General features: G+C 37.6%; 1 protein-coding gene across 1 annotated transcript in view; it reads left to right on the top strand.

The window, feature by feature from the left end:
- LOC128740985 (protein sickie-like) overlaps positions 1-16,679 on the top strand; it is a 348,009-nt gene that overhangs the window by 38,922 nt on the left and 292,408 nt on the right. The window contains exon 3 of the mRNA XM_053836560.1: positions 13,539-13,709. Coding sequence (XP_053692535.1) covers positions 13,539-13,709 — 171 coding nt within the window. The remainder of the gene's footprint in view (positions 1-13,538; positions 13,710-16,679) is intronic.

Raw genomic sequence — 16,679 nt, 5'->3', positions numbered from 1 at the left:
GTGGAACCAGAAATGATGCCTAACTTCATTCGACTCCTTGAAACGATGACGATGATGATGCTTTTATTAATTCTCCTTGAAATCAAAGGAAAGGAAGAAAGCGTGGACCTCCCATATCAGTCGCTTATTATATTTTATGTTTACAATCATTGGGATAATTGCTATTGAAAGTTAAATGATGCTTCGGATCCTCAGGGATGATGAATTACTGATATTAAGACCAGAAGCCAGGTTGCAATAGGCCAAAGATATAACGCCTTATTCCCCTCTCTGAAATCTATTTATATAAGAGGCTTATGTCTGTACCGAAAACCAAGTCTCTGACAGGACGTCATAAGAGGCTTATCGGTTACTAAAAACAGGACCCTGACAGGACGTCATGCTTTCGTAGCAATGGGTTGTATTCTCAGTCACCTCACTGGTCGACTGCTGGACTGCTCGATTGCTCAACTGGTTGACTAAACTGCTCGACTGGACTGGTCGATTCGACTGCTCGCCTGGACTGCTTGACTAGACAGCATGATTCATCTGCTCGACTAGACTGTTCGACTCAACTGTTCGCTTCGACGCTCGACTCAAGTGCTCGATTCAACTGCTTGATTCCACTGCTCGACTGGATTACTCAACTCAACTACTCGATTGGACTATTCGAATCGCCTGCTCGACTCAACTGCTCAACCCGATTGCTCAATTCAACTGTTCGACTAGACTACTCGATTTGATTGCTCAACTCAACTGATAGCTTGATTCAACCGCTCGACTAGCCTGCTCAACTTAACTACTTGGCCACTCAACCCGACTGCTCGGCTCAACTGCTTGAATTAACTGTTTGATTCGACAGCTCGAATTAACTGCTCGATTCAACTGCTCGACTGGACTACTCGTCTGAACTGCTGGACTCAACTGTTTAACTTAACTGCTCGGCTGAACCACTTGACCCGACTGCTCGGCTAGTCTGCTTGACCAAACTGTTCAATTAGAGTGCTCGACTCAACTGCTCGACTAGACTACTCGATTCAATTGCTCGACTGGACTACTTGACTTAACTGTTCGACTTAACTGCTCGATTTAACTGCTCGACTTGACTGCTCGACTAGACTGCTCGATTTGGCTGCTCAACTAGACTCTTCGACACTATTGCTCGACCCAACTGCTTGAACTTGAACTGATTGTTTGATTCGACTGCTCGACTCGCCTGCTCAACTCGATTGCTTGTCGCGATATCATACGGTCGGTGTTAAATCAGACCGGACCTAGTCGCAAAATTTTAAAAAATGAGTTAATGATAGCAAACGATCAAGAATTTTCTAAGCAACATTTTACATTTTACAAACAGCCAGATGTTTTTATTCAGTTAAATAAAATCCCATACGACCATAAAAACTATTTGTTTCAGTTTCCGGCTATGACTCTCTTATGTACTACATCTTAGCGCTATATTATGCAATATAAGAACTCAAACAACTAATACAAAGATTAAACATCTTCGGAAACACTGGTCAATGGAATGTATCCGCAGTTTTCTGAATTCCGAACAGACATTTATATTTTCCGTATCGTAAGATTCGGGCTCAACTATATGAGATGCCACACACATCGAATGTGTCTCGCCAGAATGTTCAGGAACTAGGTTGGAATATTCTTATTTATTCATATTACAGTCCGAACCTGGTCCCAAATGATAATCTCTTATTCTTAAATTCGACTCAGGAAAACCTTCTGGAAATGGAATGTCCCAGTGTTTTTTGCCAATTTGAACGAGAATTTCTACGAGAGAGACATACTTGAATTAATTCAATTTCAAATGGCAACAAATCATTTAACAAAATGGTACGGCAGATTGAACATTTCTTTACCTAGTGTACCGGCAGACTTATTGAAGATAACAGATTTCACTGCACAGCCGTCCAGCATCCTTGCAACGTGGCCGGCCCACTGTAACGTCCCTACTTTCTCCAGGCATATGGTGTAGATATCTTGAAAAAGCCGGAAGTGTTTAACACGAAGAATTATTAATTGGATAAACTGGAAAATTTCAATACAGACCTCGCACCCACGCTCTTTCGGTTAGTACCCGAATGTTTTGCTAACTAAACTACTGTCGTCCGTTATAAGACAGTCTAATACCTACTTTTGTTTTATTCTCCAATTCCATCAGATAGAGTCAGTAGAATCGGATCAGCCGGCTGCGAAGTCTGTCCATAAAGAAGGGTCAAGTCTTAGAAAGACGTTTAAAAATTCTTACTTCAATTGATTGCACCTGGAATCGTTAGCAGGAACCACGTAATGCACGCAACGTACATTTTCCTGAACGAAACAGTCAGAGGACGTTCTGCTCATTTCCTGAAGCAAAGATGCTACCTTGACTTTCTAGCGACCTGCTGGAGAGTCCGCGAATAACAAAGCCAGTGTTTGTGTAGTGTTTGTATAGAGTTTACAGCTACCCTCGGGCAAAGACACGATAGCGTTGAAAAAGATCGTGACCAGCAGAGGTCTCAAGTTGTTCCCCTCCACTGGAATTCCATCCACTCAGATCTAATGGTGAAGAAATGCGTGCTCCCAATTTTACACGTAGTATTCAATCACTAAAATCTGAGTCGAACCGTTCAATCAAACTAGCTGAAATTAGCTGGAAACATAGTATAAACAAAACTAATTAAATTAAGTCAACAGTAACCACAACAACCTGAGCCTGCAGCCTTAACGAAGTAAACGTGAATTCCAACAAATTAGCATTAATTAATTGCATCTAGAATTGTTAGCAGGAACGAACGCTGATTTGCTTTCGCTCGTTCGCTGTGGCATAGATGCTAACTTGACTTATTAGGGACCTGCTGGAGAGTCCGGAAGTAAAAAAGGGTGTGCCAGTGCTTGCGGTCTTTTCTCTCGGATCTTGTCAAGTTTTTTTTCGCCTTTTCGCTGGCTCTTCCATTTTGGGTTCAGATTTATGTTTAACGGAATTATTCCTTAACAAATCACAAGGTAGTAATTTGGGTCCGTTACTATTTGTTCTTTACATCAACGTTGTTATATTCATATCTGACTCGGGCCTTCAATTAGCTTACATGGAAGATGATAGTTAAAGATGTTTCGTGAGGTCCGTTTGATGATTGTATGCACCGGCTGCTGGATACATTCATTGAATGGTGTAAACGTAAAAAACGACTTTTTAGGTCAAAAACTTTATCCAAATTATATTTTTCCTCTATTGCTGAGAATTTTGTTTTGCGTTTTTACATGTAAGTGTCACAATGTCTGGGCGCTATATCTCTTCGCTGAATTGAAAATCAGCTTATTTGAAATATTTTTATTAAGGTAATGCCAACAGGCATTGGTAAACGGCAACAAAGAAATTAAATGTTTTAATAGTACCCTAAGGAAAGACCAAGCCATAAAGGGCAAAGGGCAACAAAATTAGAAATTATCTGTTTCACAGAAGGCACGCTTACGTTACTAGTTTTTTATTATATTTTATTTATTTTTAGACGAATGAATTGTGTATTAAATAAAGAATGTTCCAATCTAAGTTAACTTGTGATTGCCAAATTAAAGTCAATATACTTCTGTTTTTCGGTCCGATTCTGTCAGATAACAGAAATGAAATCACTTTTATACTTTTACTCTAATAACTTAATACAATTGTAATTCCACGTTTCGTAAAATTTGCAAAACGATCACCGATTGATACCGTGCCAAGGTGCTTCAATCGGGATAGTAATTTGTTGTTCCAGCCAATTCATGCGGTAAACAATACAAACTACACAATCCTGTTTAGTTATTATTCAAAGTGACATAATTGCTACCCGTAATAAACGCAGTCACGATAAAAATCAATTTCAAAAATGCGCCACTTTGTTTATTTATTCACCACCACCACTCAAGCGAAGCAAATTTAATCTGTCGCCTGCCATCGAATTCACCTGTCGGCCTGAAGTTGATCGACTAAACAGCAAATAGATTGTTATTATTTTCTATAACTACCAGCAATCCAGGACCAGTGTCCGGGTTTGGCAGTTTGCCACTCCGTCGAATCATCATAACATCATAGATTTGTTCACCCGCAAAACGAACATAAATTTTAAAATAGACACTGCAGTCAACCCATCCACCGTTGATGTTTGATGACAATGCATCATCATCATCATCATCATCATCAGTGGCAGTACCGTCAACCGGAAGCTTGCAGCCAGACAAATAGTCATCCAGCTAAACTACAAACTGTCACGCGAATGCCATGTCCTGACACGCGGCAGGACAACAAAAAAAAACCTCCACCACCAAAGCGTACTTATTTTATGTCAAGTGTTGTTCACCTGTCGCGTTTGTAACCACTCGAAGCCCCCGGATCCGTGAAATATGACATACCTAGTGTAAAATGGTTTCCAAGTGGTTGAATAGTATGGAAAAAAATTGTCGTAGTTACAACAAAATCAACTACCTACAAGTGTAAAGTGAAGCACTCCAGCATCATCGGCGAGCTGGCGGTGGTTTCGTCATGAAATTGATTTACGTGATGCATTAGTTGTTTCCCCCGAAGGTGTGGGAGTTCAGGTGTAAAATTTTGCACACGCCAGCGGGTGAAAAATTTCAGCCGGTCGAAAAATGCTGGGCCGCTGCGTCAGTGGTCAGGGATCGAACGACGATATTTCGGTGACGAAAAATCTATCGCAGGTAAGGCAGGCCTACGGTCTATTGCTAATGGCAATTATCGTTAGCCCCCTTCGGGGGCTTCTGTATGCTTTGGCTTGACTGAATTAGCTCCATGAAATGGAAGTCCCACTTATCCCCTTATTATAAAATAACACTGTGTAGTCCTCGATGGTAAATGGAAACCATGAACCATCTTCAGTGAGAGCTCATTTCCCCATCGCCGTTCACGGAAATGTGGAAAAGTTAGCTAACAAGTACCTCGCCATATCTCTGACTGCTATGGAAATGTCTCATTTCCATCAACCATTGCACATGGTTGGGGTTCCGGTGAAAAAAGTAAACATTTTTTGTTGACTTTAACTCGTCCTCTCGTCGTCGATCTTGAATTCTCTGTTGTCACGTGCCGTTGTCAGAGAAGAAAACATCATTAGTGTTCATGCAGTGCATTGACTTCCTGGCCAGCACCGGTTGGTATCGGCGCTGAAAACCCATTTTGCACTTGTAGGGAAATCGTTTCGTACCCATTTCGGTTTCAAGAAGATTATTTTTTTATCTACTCACCATGCTCATACATTTCACACCCGGTTCCCGGTTCGCGCCCCCCGCTGTGAGGTGCGCTCCAAGAGAATCGTCTTTTTCCGTCAAGTGTATAAGGATGCTGCTTCCTAACTGATGGGAAGATGCTGGAAAATGAACGAGCTGATGAGAAATAGGAATGGGGGGCAAGGAGGACGGCACACTTCATTATAAATGATGGAGCGTGAAGTTAGATTTTAATCAGCTCATCATCCGATTCGAGCCCAAACGGAAGTGAAGGGGGAGGAAGCCGCTGCGATGTTGCTGTGGCAATGTAAACCAAAAACGTTGCTGGTTGCTGCTGCGGTTATTAAAAAGCGCTTTTCCATTTTCAGTTGTGGTTTTTCCGCTCACTATCGCTTGCTGACGGGGGGAAGGCGAAATGGGGAGATGGTAGGTGGCGTCGTCGTTGTTGATGGGACGCGATTAAATGGAACAAATAGACGTGAGATCTCACACTCGGCGCGCAGGCAAGGCAGAGAAACGCGAAATAATGTCGCGCGGCTTTTGATGAGAAATGAGCTGGAAATGAAAACTAGAAGAATATATTCTTGACACTTATTGCCGCGAAGCGATGGGAGAGCGGCTATTTTTACAGTTCTGCACCGGAAATGGTGGAAAATTTTGCGTAAATATGTCATTGGTTGACAGATTCGCGGGCAATCGCAAAGAGTTTACTTTTTTATATGGGACGACTGGTCAGTGAATGCCATCAGTGACACTTTTAGCTTCGGTAGAATTCATATAATGATTTAAAACGGAATCGAAATGAAGTTATGATTGGCCGACTCAAAAACGGAAAGGTGACACTTTAGTGTTTTTATTAAGCAAAAATGAATTTAGTTTAATGTAAAATGACAATCCAGTTACTTCGTATTCTCTTCTCAAAACTTAATAAACATTGGGAGCTAAACTAAACCATCCCTCAAAAACTCAGTATTGAAAATCCAAAATTCAAAAATAAAAAAAATTGCAAATTTAGAATTTTAAAAGTCTAAAAATTCAAAAATTCAACTTCAATTTTAAAAATTTGATAAATCGTTAGGAAGTTGTCGATAAACCTTCAAAATGTCGCCACAAAGTAACCAAAAGACATCAAAAAAGTTGTTAGAAATTCATCAGAAAGTCCCCAGAATATGGTCAAAATGTCGTTAAAAATTATCGAAAATTTGTCACAAAATCCTCAAAAAGTCGTCAGGCTATCGTTAAACAATTATCAAAATATTCGTCAAAAATTCATGACGAAGTCGTATAAAAGTCGTCGAAAAGTCGTCAGAAAATCGAGAGAAAGTAGTCAGAAATTTGAAACACAGGAAGCTGTCAGAAAGATACCAAACAATCGTAAAAATGTTGTCACAAAATCATCAAAAAAGCTTCAGAAAGTCGTCAGAAATTTGTCAAGAAGTCGTAAAAAAGTCATCAATTAGTCATTAGTTAAATCGTCAAAAATTTGTCAGATTGTCATTAGAAAGTCGACATGATTCGTCAAAAAGCCATTGCAAATCGTTAGAAAGTCGTTCGACACAGACACTGAGGAAGCCTGCAAGTCGTAGGCGAAATACGTATCTGTCGTGAATAAAATATACATAGTAGAATTAAATTGGATAAGTTTTCTTCTTTTTTATTTAATTTTAGGTTTCGTATTCTACTAAGACGCTCCAAAAACTTCAGTCAATCAGAAAGTCGTCAAACATCCAAAAAAGGCGTTAGGAACTCGTAAGAAAGTGGCCAGAAAGTCGTCACAAAGTCATCAAAAAGTTGTCAGATATTCGTCATACAGTCGACAAAAAGCCTTCAGAAAACCGTCAGAAACTCATCAAAAAGTCGTAAAAAATAGTCAAATGGTCGTAAAAAACAAGTCGACGAAAAGTCTTGAACAAGTCGTCAGCTAGTTTTCAAAAGGTCACTAAAAAGTCGATACAAAGTCTTCAAACAGTCATTAGAATGTCGTCTAAAAGTCGTCAGAAAACCGTCAGATACTCATCAAATTATCGTACGAAAGTTGTCACAAAGTCCTTAGAAAATCGTCAGAAAGACGGCAAAAGTCGTCAGAAAATTATCAAAAAGTGGACGTACAGTCGCTAAAAGGTCGTCAATTAGCCATAAAAATCGCCAGGAAGTAGTCACAAAGGTCATTAAAAAGTTATCTAAAAGTCGGCAAAGACTTGTCGTAAATTGGACAAAAAGCCTTCAGAAAAAAAATCGGAAACTCGCCAAAAAGTCGTCAGAAAATGGTCAAAAAGTCGTAAAAAACGAACGTCAGCGAAACGTCTTAAAAAAGTCGTCAATCAGTCATCAAGAAGTCGACAGATAGTCGTCAAACAGTAATTAAAAAATCTTCTAAAAGTCGTCAGACAACCATCAAGAAGCGATCAAAATATCATATTACATATCTGTCACAAAATCATAAAAAAAATCGCCCGAAAATCCGAAAAAAAGGTCATCAAAAAGGCGTCAGGGTTTTTCGAAAAACTAAGTGAAAAAGTAAAAAAGTCATCAAAAATAGTTGCAAAAATGTTGCCAAAAAGTCTTCCCAGGTAACAATTAGGGTTTTATTATACTCTTATGATGGCATTTAAACCCAAAATTGGTCTTGAAGACCACCATAAGAGTACAATAAAACTCACATTGTTGCTTGGGTTCATACAGTCGTCGGAAAATCGTCAAAAGGTGGTTAATAACTTAATAGGAAGCCGTAAAAAACGACGTTAAAAAGTCGTTAGAAAGTCGATAAGAAGCCACCAAAAAGTCGTCAGAAAATCATTAAAAAGTCGTCATAAAATCGTCAAAGTCGTCAAAAAGTCGTAAAATGTGGACCAATACTAATCAAAAAGTCATTAGTCTACAAGCTAGTCTACAAAAAGTCATCACAAAATCGCTAGTAAATCGTCAAAAACACGAAAAAAGTCGTCGAAAAGTCATAATATGCTCGTCAATTAGTCATAAAAGATCGACAAAAAGTCGTCAGATTGTCATCGGAAAGTTGACAAAAGGTTGGCATAAAATAGTCAAAAAGTTATCAAACCGTCAAAAATCGTAAAACAAGAGAATCGGCAAAAGGTCATAAAGAAGTTGTCAATAAGTTATCAAAAAGTCTTTAAAAAGTTGACACAAAGTTGTAAAACAATAATTAAAAAATCGTCGGAAAACTGTCTGAAAGTTATCAAAATGTCGTAAAAAAGTTGTCACAAGATCATCAAAAAATCATCAGAAAGTCATTAGAAAGTTATCAGAAATTTGTCAGAAAATTAACAAAAAAGTTGCCGAAAATCCATTAAAAAATTGTCAAATATCTTTAAAAAGTCTTTAAAAACTCATAAGAAAGTGTTGAGAAAATTTAAAAAGTATATTCGGTTAATAGAAAAATATTAAAAAATCTTCAAAATGACGAGTTAAAGTCAAAATATTATCAAAAGGTTATCAAAAAATCGCCGAAAAGTTACTAGAAATCCACCAAAAAACAGTTGAAGGTCTACTAAATCGCTAAAAATCGTCCAAAAGTTGTCACGAAATCACCAAAAAGATGTCCGGTAGACCTTCTGGCAGAAAGTCATCAATAAGCCGTTGAAAAGTTGCCAGAAAATTGTGAGGAAGTAGTCAAAAAGTTATCAGAAATTCATCAAAGAGTCGTAAACCGGTCGTCAAATTAGTCATACAAAATTGTCAAAAAGTTATCACAAAATCGTCAAAAAGCAATTGAAAATCAGCATAATGTCGATAAAACGCCTTCCAAATTTTTTCGGTAAATCGTCAAAAAGTCGTAAGATTGTCATCGGAAAGTCGTCAGAAAATTATCAAAAAGTCGTAAAAAGATCGTCAAAACTTTGTCTGATTGTTCTCAGACAGTCGACAAAGGTTGATATAAAAGTCATTAAAAGTCGTCAAAAAGACGTCAGAAATTCGTCATAAAATCGACAAAGAGATTTCAGAATGTTGTTAAAAAATCGTCAGAAAATCGTCGAAAAGTCGTAAATAAGTTGTTAATTAGTCAATGAAACGTCTTTAAAAAGTTGACACAAAGTAATCAAATGGTCATTAAAAAGTCACCTGAAAGTCGTTAGAAAACTGTCTGAAAGTCATAAATAAATTATCACAAGCCCTATAAAAAGTCGATAGAAACTCGTAAGAAAGTGGTCAGAAAATCACCAGAAAGTCGTCACAACGTCATCAAAAATGCGACGAAGATTCGTCCTAAAGTCGACCAAAAGCTTTCAGAATCTCGCCAAAAGTCGTCAGAAAATAGTCAAAAAGTCGTAAAAAACCCAAGGTCAGCCAAAAGTCTTCAAAAAGTCGCCAATCAGTCGTCACACATTCATTAAAAAGTTGCCTAAAATTCGTCAGAAAGTTTTCCGAAAGTTGTCAGAAAATTATGAACAAGTGGTCAAAAAGCCATCAAAAGGTCATTAGGATCTTGTAAGAAAGTGGTCAGAAGGTTGCAAGAAAGTTGTCAGAACGTCGTCAAAAGATCGTTGGAAAATCGACAAAAAACCTTCAGAAAATCGTCAACGAATCATAAACAATCGCCGGAAAACCGTCATAATCTTCAAAAAGTCGTAAAAATGTTGTCAATAAGACATCAAAAAGTCGTTAAAAGGTCTTCAAAAAGTTGACATAAAATCGCTATAAATTCAACAATAAGTCTTCTGAAAGTTGCTAGAAAATTATAATAAAAATTGTCAAAAAGTCGTCGTAAAGTCGCAAAAAGGTCACAAAAAGTCGCCAGAAAGCCGTCAAAAAGTCAACAAAGAGTTTTCAAATAGTCGAAAAAATCATTCATAATAAAAATCGTCAGAAAGACGTCAAAATCTTTAAAAAGTCATCCGAAAATCGTCAAACAGTCGTAAAAATGTCGTCAAAAAGTCGTCAGAAAGCCGATAAAAAACTTTCAAAAAGTCGTCAAAGATTCGTCAGTAAATCGTTAGAAAAGCATCAAGAACACCGCGGAAAGTCGTCAGAAATTTGTCATAAAGTCGACAAAGAGCCTACATAATATTGTCAAAAAATCATCGGAAACTCAGGCATCAGAAAATCGCCGAAAAATCGTAAATAAATCGTCGATTAGTCATCAGAAAATCGCTAGAATGTCTTCAGAAACTCGACACAAAATCGTCAACAAATCGTAACAAAGTTAACGAAAAGTTGTTAAATAGTCGTAAAAAAGTTACCAAAAAATCATCAGAAAGTCATCAAAAATGTCATCTAAAAGTCGACAGAATTTTACTATAAAGCTTTCAAAAATCGTGAGAAAACAGCCAGAAAGTAGGCAGAAAGTCGTGAGAAAATCAATAAAACGTTGTAACAAAGTCATAAAAATTTGTCAAAAAGTCGTCAGAAAGTCTTGGGCAAAGCAACAGAAGGTGTTCGAAAAACCGTCAAAATGTCGTCGGAAAGTCATGAGAAAGTGGACAGAAAGTCGTCGAAAAATCAAAAAAAGTTGTAAAAAAATCATCAAAAGTTCGTTAAAAAGTCGTCAAAAGATCTTTCGAAAGTCCTTAGAAAATCGTTAAAAATCTTCACAAAGTGATTGATGAAGTGACAGAAAACTGTCAAAAATCTTAAGAAATAGTCAATCAGTCGTCAAAAAGTTGTCAAAAAGTCTACAAAGAGTGAAAATTCGATAAAAAAAAACAAAATGGATGAAAACAAAATTCGGTTAAAAAAAACATCAATTAGTCATCAGAAAATCGTCAAGAATCGTTATAAAGTCGTAAACAAGTTGTCAATTAGTGGTCAAAAAATTGTCAGAATGTCGTCAGAAAATCGACAAATAGTATGTCAAGTAGTCAACAAGTCTTCAGAAGTCATCAGAAAATCATCAAAAACCTATGAGAAAGTCGTCAAAAAGGTGACTGTTCCAAAGTCGTCCGAAAATTGACAAATAGTTGACACAAAGTCATCAGAAGGTCATTTAAAAATTGTCAAAAAGTTGTTCAAAATTCATCAGAAAACCGCGAAAGATCGTAAAAAAATCGTTAATTAGTCGTCTGAGTCACCAGAAAATTGACACAAATTCATCAGAAAATCATTAAAACGTCATCAAAAAGTCGTAAAAAAGCCGTCATAGAGTAGACAAAAGTCTTCAGAAAATCATCAATCATAGTCGTCAAAAAATCGTCAGAAATATGGCATAAAGTCGACAAAGAGCCTGCATAATATCATCAAAAAATCGTCAGAAAATCTTCGCAAAGTCGTAAATAAACGTCAATCAGTCAGCAGAAAGACGTTGGAATGTCTTCAGAAAATCGTCAAAAAATCATCAAAAAGCCGTTAAAAAAGTCATCAGAAAGTAGTCATTAAATCGAAAAAAGCATCAGAAAATCAATCGTCAAAAATAGTAAAAAATCGTCAGAAATTTTCGAAAAGAGAACGCTCGTCAAATAGTCATCAAAAAGTCATCAGAATTTCATCATAAAATCGACAAAAAGTCTTCAGAAAGTCGTTTGAAAATCGTCGAAACATCGTAAAAAAGTCATTAATTTAGTCACTAAAAATCGTCAAAAAGTCGTCAGCAATCCATCAGATAGTCGTCAAAAGTCTTAAAATAATCGTCATTAAGTATACAAAACGTTTTCAGAAAGTTGCGATTGTAGTCAAAAGTGTAGTCGTCAAAAAATTATCAAAAGTTGTAAGTAAATCGTCATAGAGTGAGCAAAAACTCTCAGAGGGTCGTGACTCGTGAGAAAGTAGACAGAAACTCGTTAGAAGGTCTAATTGAAAGCTATTACGTTGAGCGTCTTAGCAGAATCTCGAATACGAGTTAAAGAAAAACGGAAAACTTTTTCGTTAACTCCTATATTACAAAATTGTCAAAAAATCGCCTGAAAGTCAACAGACAATCATCAAAAGGTCGCCTGTAAACCGACAATAAGTCTTCGGAAATTCGTCTGAAAGCTTTCAGAAAAGCATCTTAAATTTATCAAAGAGTCGTCAGATATTTGTCAGAAAGTCGTAATAAAGTCATCATAAAGTCGTCAAAAAATGACCGCCAAAAAGTCGCCAAACAGTTATCGAACAGTCATCAAAAAGCTGCTAAAATATAGTCAAAGTCGTTTATAGTCGCTTGTAAGTCGTCAAAAATCCTTAACGTAGTCCAAAAATTAATGCTGAAAAGTTGTTAAAAAATTTCAAAAATCCGTTCAAAAGATGTCAGACAATCGTCAAAAAATTTTTAAAAAGTAGTGAAGTGGCCGTCAAAAAGACGAAAGTTATTGAAAAGTTGTCAGAAAGGCGTCATAAAGACGACAAAAAATCTTCAGATAGAAAAAAAGTCTATCTACAAGTCTATAAATCTTCAGATCCAGATTCAGGTAATCCAAAAGTAATAAAAAAGTTGTCAAAAAGTCGTCAAATAGAAGTCGTCAAGAAGTGGTCAAAGGTCATTAAAAAGTCATCAGAAAATCGTCAAAAAAACCATAGGAAATTCGTCAAAAGTTACTCAGAAAGTGATCAGAAATGTTTTTTTGTTTGGAAAGTGAGAAAGCGTCTGATGCGAGAAACGATTAACTGGATGAACTGGAAAATTTCGATGTAGACCAAAAATTTATCGGGGTGATGGCAGGTGCGGTACGCATCCTTGCTCTTGCGGTTGATACCCGAATGTTTTACTCACTAAACTATTACCGCCCGTTATATTAGGTTGTCTAATACCTAATTTTGTTTTATTCTCCCAATTCTATCACACCTCGTAAACGCGTCACATATTCCCCTTTGCGAAGAAATTAATTTTGGTCTATATCAAAAATTTTCAGTTCATCCAATTAATCATTCTTCGCAACAGACACTTTCTGACTTTCGAGAATAGTTTATTAGCGTTAATAGTTAAATAGCGGGAGAACACGAACTTTAAGGGAATCTTTTGATTTTCTCGGACATCGGTTATTCCAAAGCTCATAACTCATGATCCCAGCGTCACAAAACAAATGTTTGTACATAAAAATAATAGTAAATTTTCTCAGAAATCGAGGAAAATTTTAGATGAATTAAGTATTTCAAAAAAAAAAATTCACGTTGGACTGAAAAACTAAATTTCTATCTCATTAAAATATTTTGAAATTTTTATTTTTTGATTGAAGGTGTATGTATCTTGCCGAAACAGTAAAATAAATTTGCGGGAAATAGTAATGCGAATCGAAAACGTAAATCGGGTACTAGAAACTACAAGTCATAAATTCTATTATCAAAACTTTCAATTCGTCACCTTCCAGATTTACCCAAAATAATTCTGGAAGTGGCAACAAAACTACAACCTACAATCAATATCGATAATATAAACCCTCTAACCCCAACACCCGTTTGTTCTCCCATCCACACAGATCTACACGGACTGGGCCAACTACTACCTGGAGCGGGCCAAATCGAAGAAGAAGGTCTCCGACCTGGCGGCGGACTGCCGCGATGGGTTGCTGCTGGCCGAGGTCATCGAAGCGGTCACCACGTGGAAAGTACCTGATTTGGTGAAGAAACCGAAAACACCTCAACATATGGTAAGTCTCAGCCTTAGAATCAGATACTCATACAAGCGCATCCCCCAAAAACGGAAAGCGTCCAATAAATCACGCTTCATTAATTGTAATCGGTGGGGGTCGTAAATCAAAAGTTGAAAACACATTTCTACCAACGCCATATCCCAGCATCGGAGATTCGATCATGGGGAGTGCATCTTTTTATTTGCTCTCTTTATTGGATTAGTTCCAGCTAGTTCAAAGTGGGTTGATTTGCACCAGTATAATACACACTGTGTAGATTAAAGTTGTGTAGTTCAATTAAAATTAGGAACATGAATCACTTGATCGGTATCGAGAGCACCCACCGTCATAGTCATAGTCATAGTAGGGAGAAGATGCATCAGACGCAAGAATATTTAGAACCCACACTGGATGGCGGTGTGCCTGTGATGGATGCTGCTGCTGTTGGGTGGCGGCCAGCAATTGATTCAAGCTGGCGTCCGACATCATTGGCAGCCAGCGTCCGAAAGCGGAAAGCACGTGGACATGATTTATGAAGCCCTCGTGTTCGATGGACTCCCTCTGCATTTTCCGTGTAAATCGTTCTGGCCGTGTGTACAACTCGGTGTAATAACGGAATTCCAGCTGTGCGCCCATAATTTCAGGAAACAACCACGAATGTGCTGCGCTAAGTGAAATTCGTGTCCGCAAAAAAAAATGAGGGTAATGTCTCCGTTGGCAAATATTTGGCAGGTTGCAGTTCCGACGTTTTTCCATCGTCCATCGAAGGGTTCGATTCGGGTTAATGTTTCGATGATAAACAATTCAACTTAGTTAGAACATTCTTCTAGAATTAATCGATTCCGTGGAAGGGTCACAACTGTAAGGGAATTCGCCGTCCGCCGTGATCATAAAATCTCGATTCGGCATCGTTTGTCATTGGACGACACCAGTCGATTGTCTAGTCGATTATGGTTCATTATGGTAGGATGTTTCCGTCCGTTGGCGTCGGTTGGGAGTGGAAAATGCTTGTCGCCTCCAGGGGAAATCCCTTCGGAGCTAGAACTAATTTGCCTCTACGGTTCGGGGCACACACTGGAGGCAGCAAAGGGTGATTGAACGATGATCATTAAAGTGATTAATATGCAAACGTTTAATGCGGAGCGGGTCGACCGACCATCGATTTCGGTCCCCCTTTCTGTGGGGACGACGATGTTGATGATGATGACTTAGAATGCTTGGGTTCGGCCTTTGGAAGAAGGAAATTTACTTACTAATGCTGTGTGCTGTATCGGTTAAATCACTCGCTCGTTGGTGATCGACGGGATCGTTGGATGTGCTAAAGCAGGACGGGCGGTGGTTAACTTACCACAGAGGGACTAGACGGTACATAAATAATAATCGATTTCGTGTAAAACGGCGCATCATAATAAACATCGTTTGTCTCGTCCATGAGCGCTGACAGCGCGTCTGATGAGGAGTTGATTGTTTTTCCGTGGGATGATGATCGGGCCGCATAATAAATTGATTCAGTTAAGTAGACAAAGAAACCGCACTGGTTAATATCTGCCTGTTATGGAATATTTTCTATGTAATGCTTTGCATAATTCTTTTAACCTAACACAAGTCAGGGTCCTTGATTGAGATCATAAAACATGTTTTACCCTAGTTTCCTCGTGAACCGTTCACAGTAATATTAGTTTAGCCAAAGCCGTTTGGAATTCTAACCCAGCGAAGATTGAATCTAGCCTAATGGAATCCAGAGATATTACGTCGTTAAAATTAGGTTAAATTGTCATCAAATTGCCATTTGATCAAACCATCAAACTATTAAACGAATCTTTTTTTTTGGTTTATAATAATCCAAAATGCTCTACCATGATAAATTCGAACATTAACTTAATGGGTGAAACTTGAATTGCCATGCTCTTTCGACTTTCTACCGAATCTTTGGCGACTTTTTAACGCTCTCTATAATGACTTTTTGACAACTTTTGATGGATTTTTTTATGACTACTCAAATTTTTATAAGTTTCTAATGATTCAGCCGACTTTATGAACACTTTCTAACGTATTTCTGATGTCTTTTCAGCGAATTTCTGAATACTATTTGTCGACTCTCTGCCGACTTTCTAATAACTTTCCGATAATTTTCTAACAATTTTCTGGCGGATTTCTGAATGCCTTCTGACGACTTTTTGTCGACTTTATGACAGGTTACTTATAACTTTCTAATGACTTTTTGATGACATTCTGACGGCTTTTTCACGAATTTTTAATAATCTTTTGATGACATTTTGACGACTTTCTGACGACTTTCTGAAATGACTTTTCGATAACTTTTGACCACTTTTTAATAACGTTTTGATGACTTTCTAGTAACTTTTGAGGATATTTAATGCCTTTTTGAAGTCTTTTGGTCACTATTTTTTGTTGACTTTGAGACGACTTTATGACAAGTTTCTGACGATTTTTTGACATTTGTAACCTAACACTGAGAAGAAAGAAGAAACAATGGTGGTTGAAAACATAAAAAATTGTCTTCGTTTTTCTTTGGTTTTGTTTTGCGCATAAAACTGAAAGTTATAAAAATCTCCTCCAAATTTTAACCAACAAAATAATAAACTTTTTTGTCCCAATACGCTGATACCAAGGAAAAGGTACACTTCCCGCAGTCCGATCATTACAAAGTTCATGTATCAGAATTAACGTAAATGCCTATAAATTCAAAATCTAAAATAAAGAAACTGTGACAATTTTAAAATATGCATGTCCACCCGAAGTAAATTGTTTCCTTTCACGATCCCAATTCAATTTATTGTTTCTGTCTCTAATCTTAATTCGGACTCCGTACCCATTATTTTGTTTGTTTTATCTATGTCCCAATATGTACTATCTTTCTTCTAGACTCTGTTCTTTTCCCATCCACGATTCAGAACCATTCCCGTTACGGTCTCTTCCCCATCCCAGTCCCAGTCCCAGTCCCAGTCCCAGTCCCAGTCCCAATCC

The sequence above is a fragment of the Sabethes cyaneus genome, chromosome 3, assembly GCF_943734655.1.
Source record: "Sabethes cyaneus chromosome 3, idSabCyanKW18_F2, whole genome shotgun sequence".
Lineage (NCBI taxonomy): Eukaryota > Metazoa > Arthropoda > Insecta > Diptera > Culicidae > Sabethes > Sabethes cyaneus.
The sequence above is the reverse complement of the archived record's forward strand: the minus strand, read 5'-3'. Positions and strand labels throughout refer to the sequence as shown.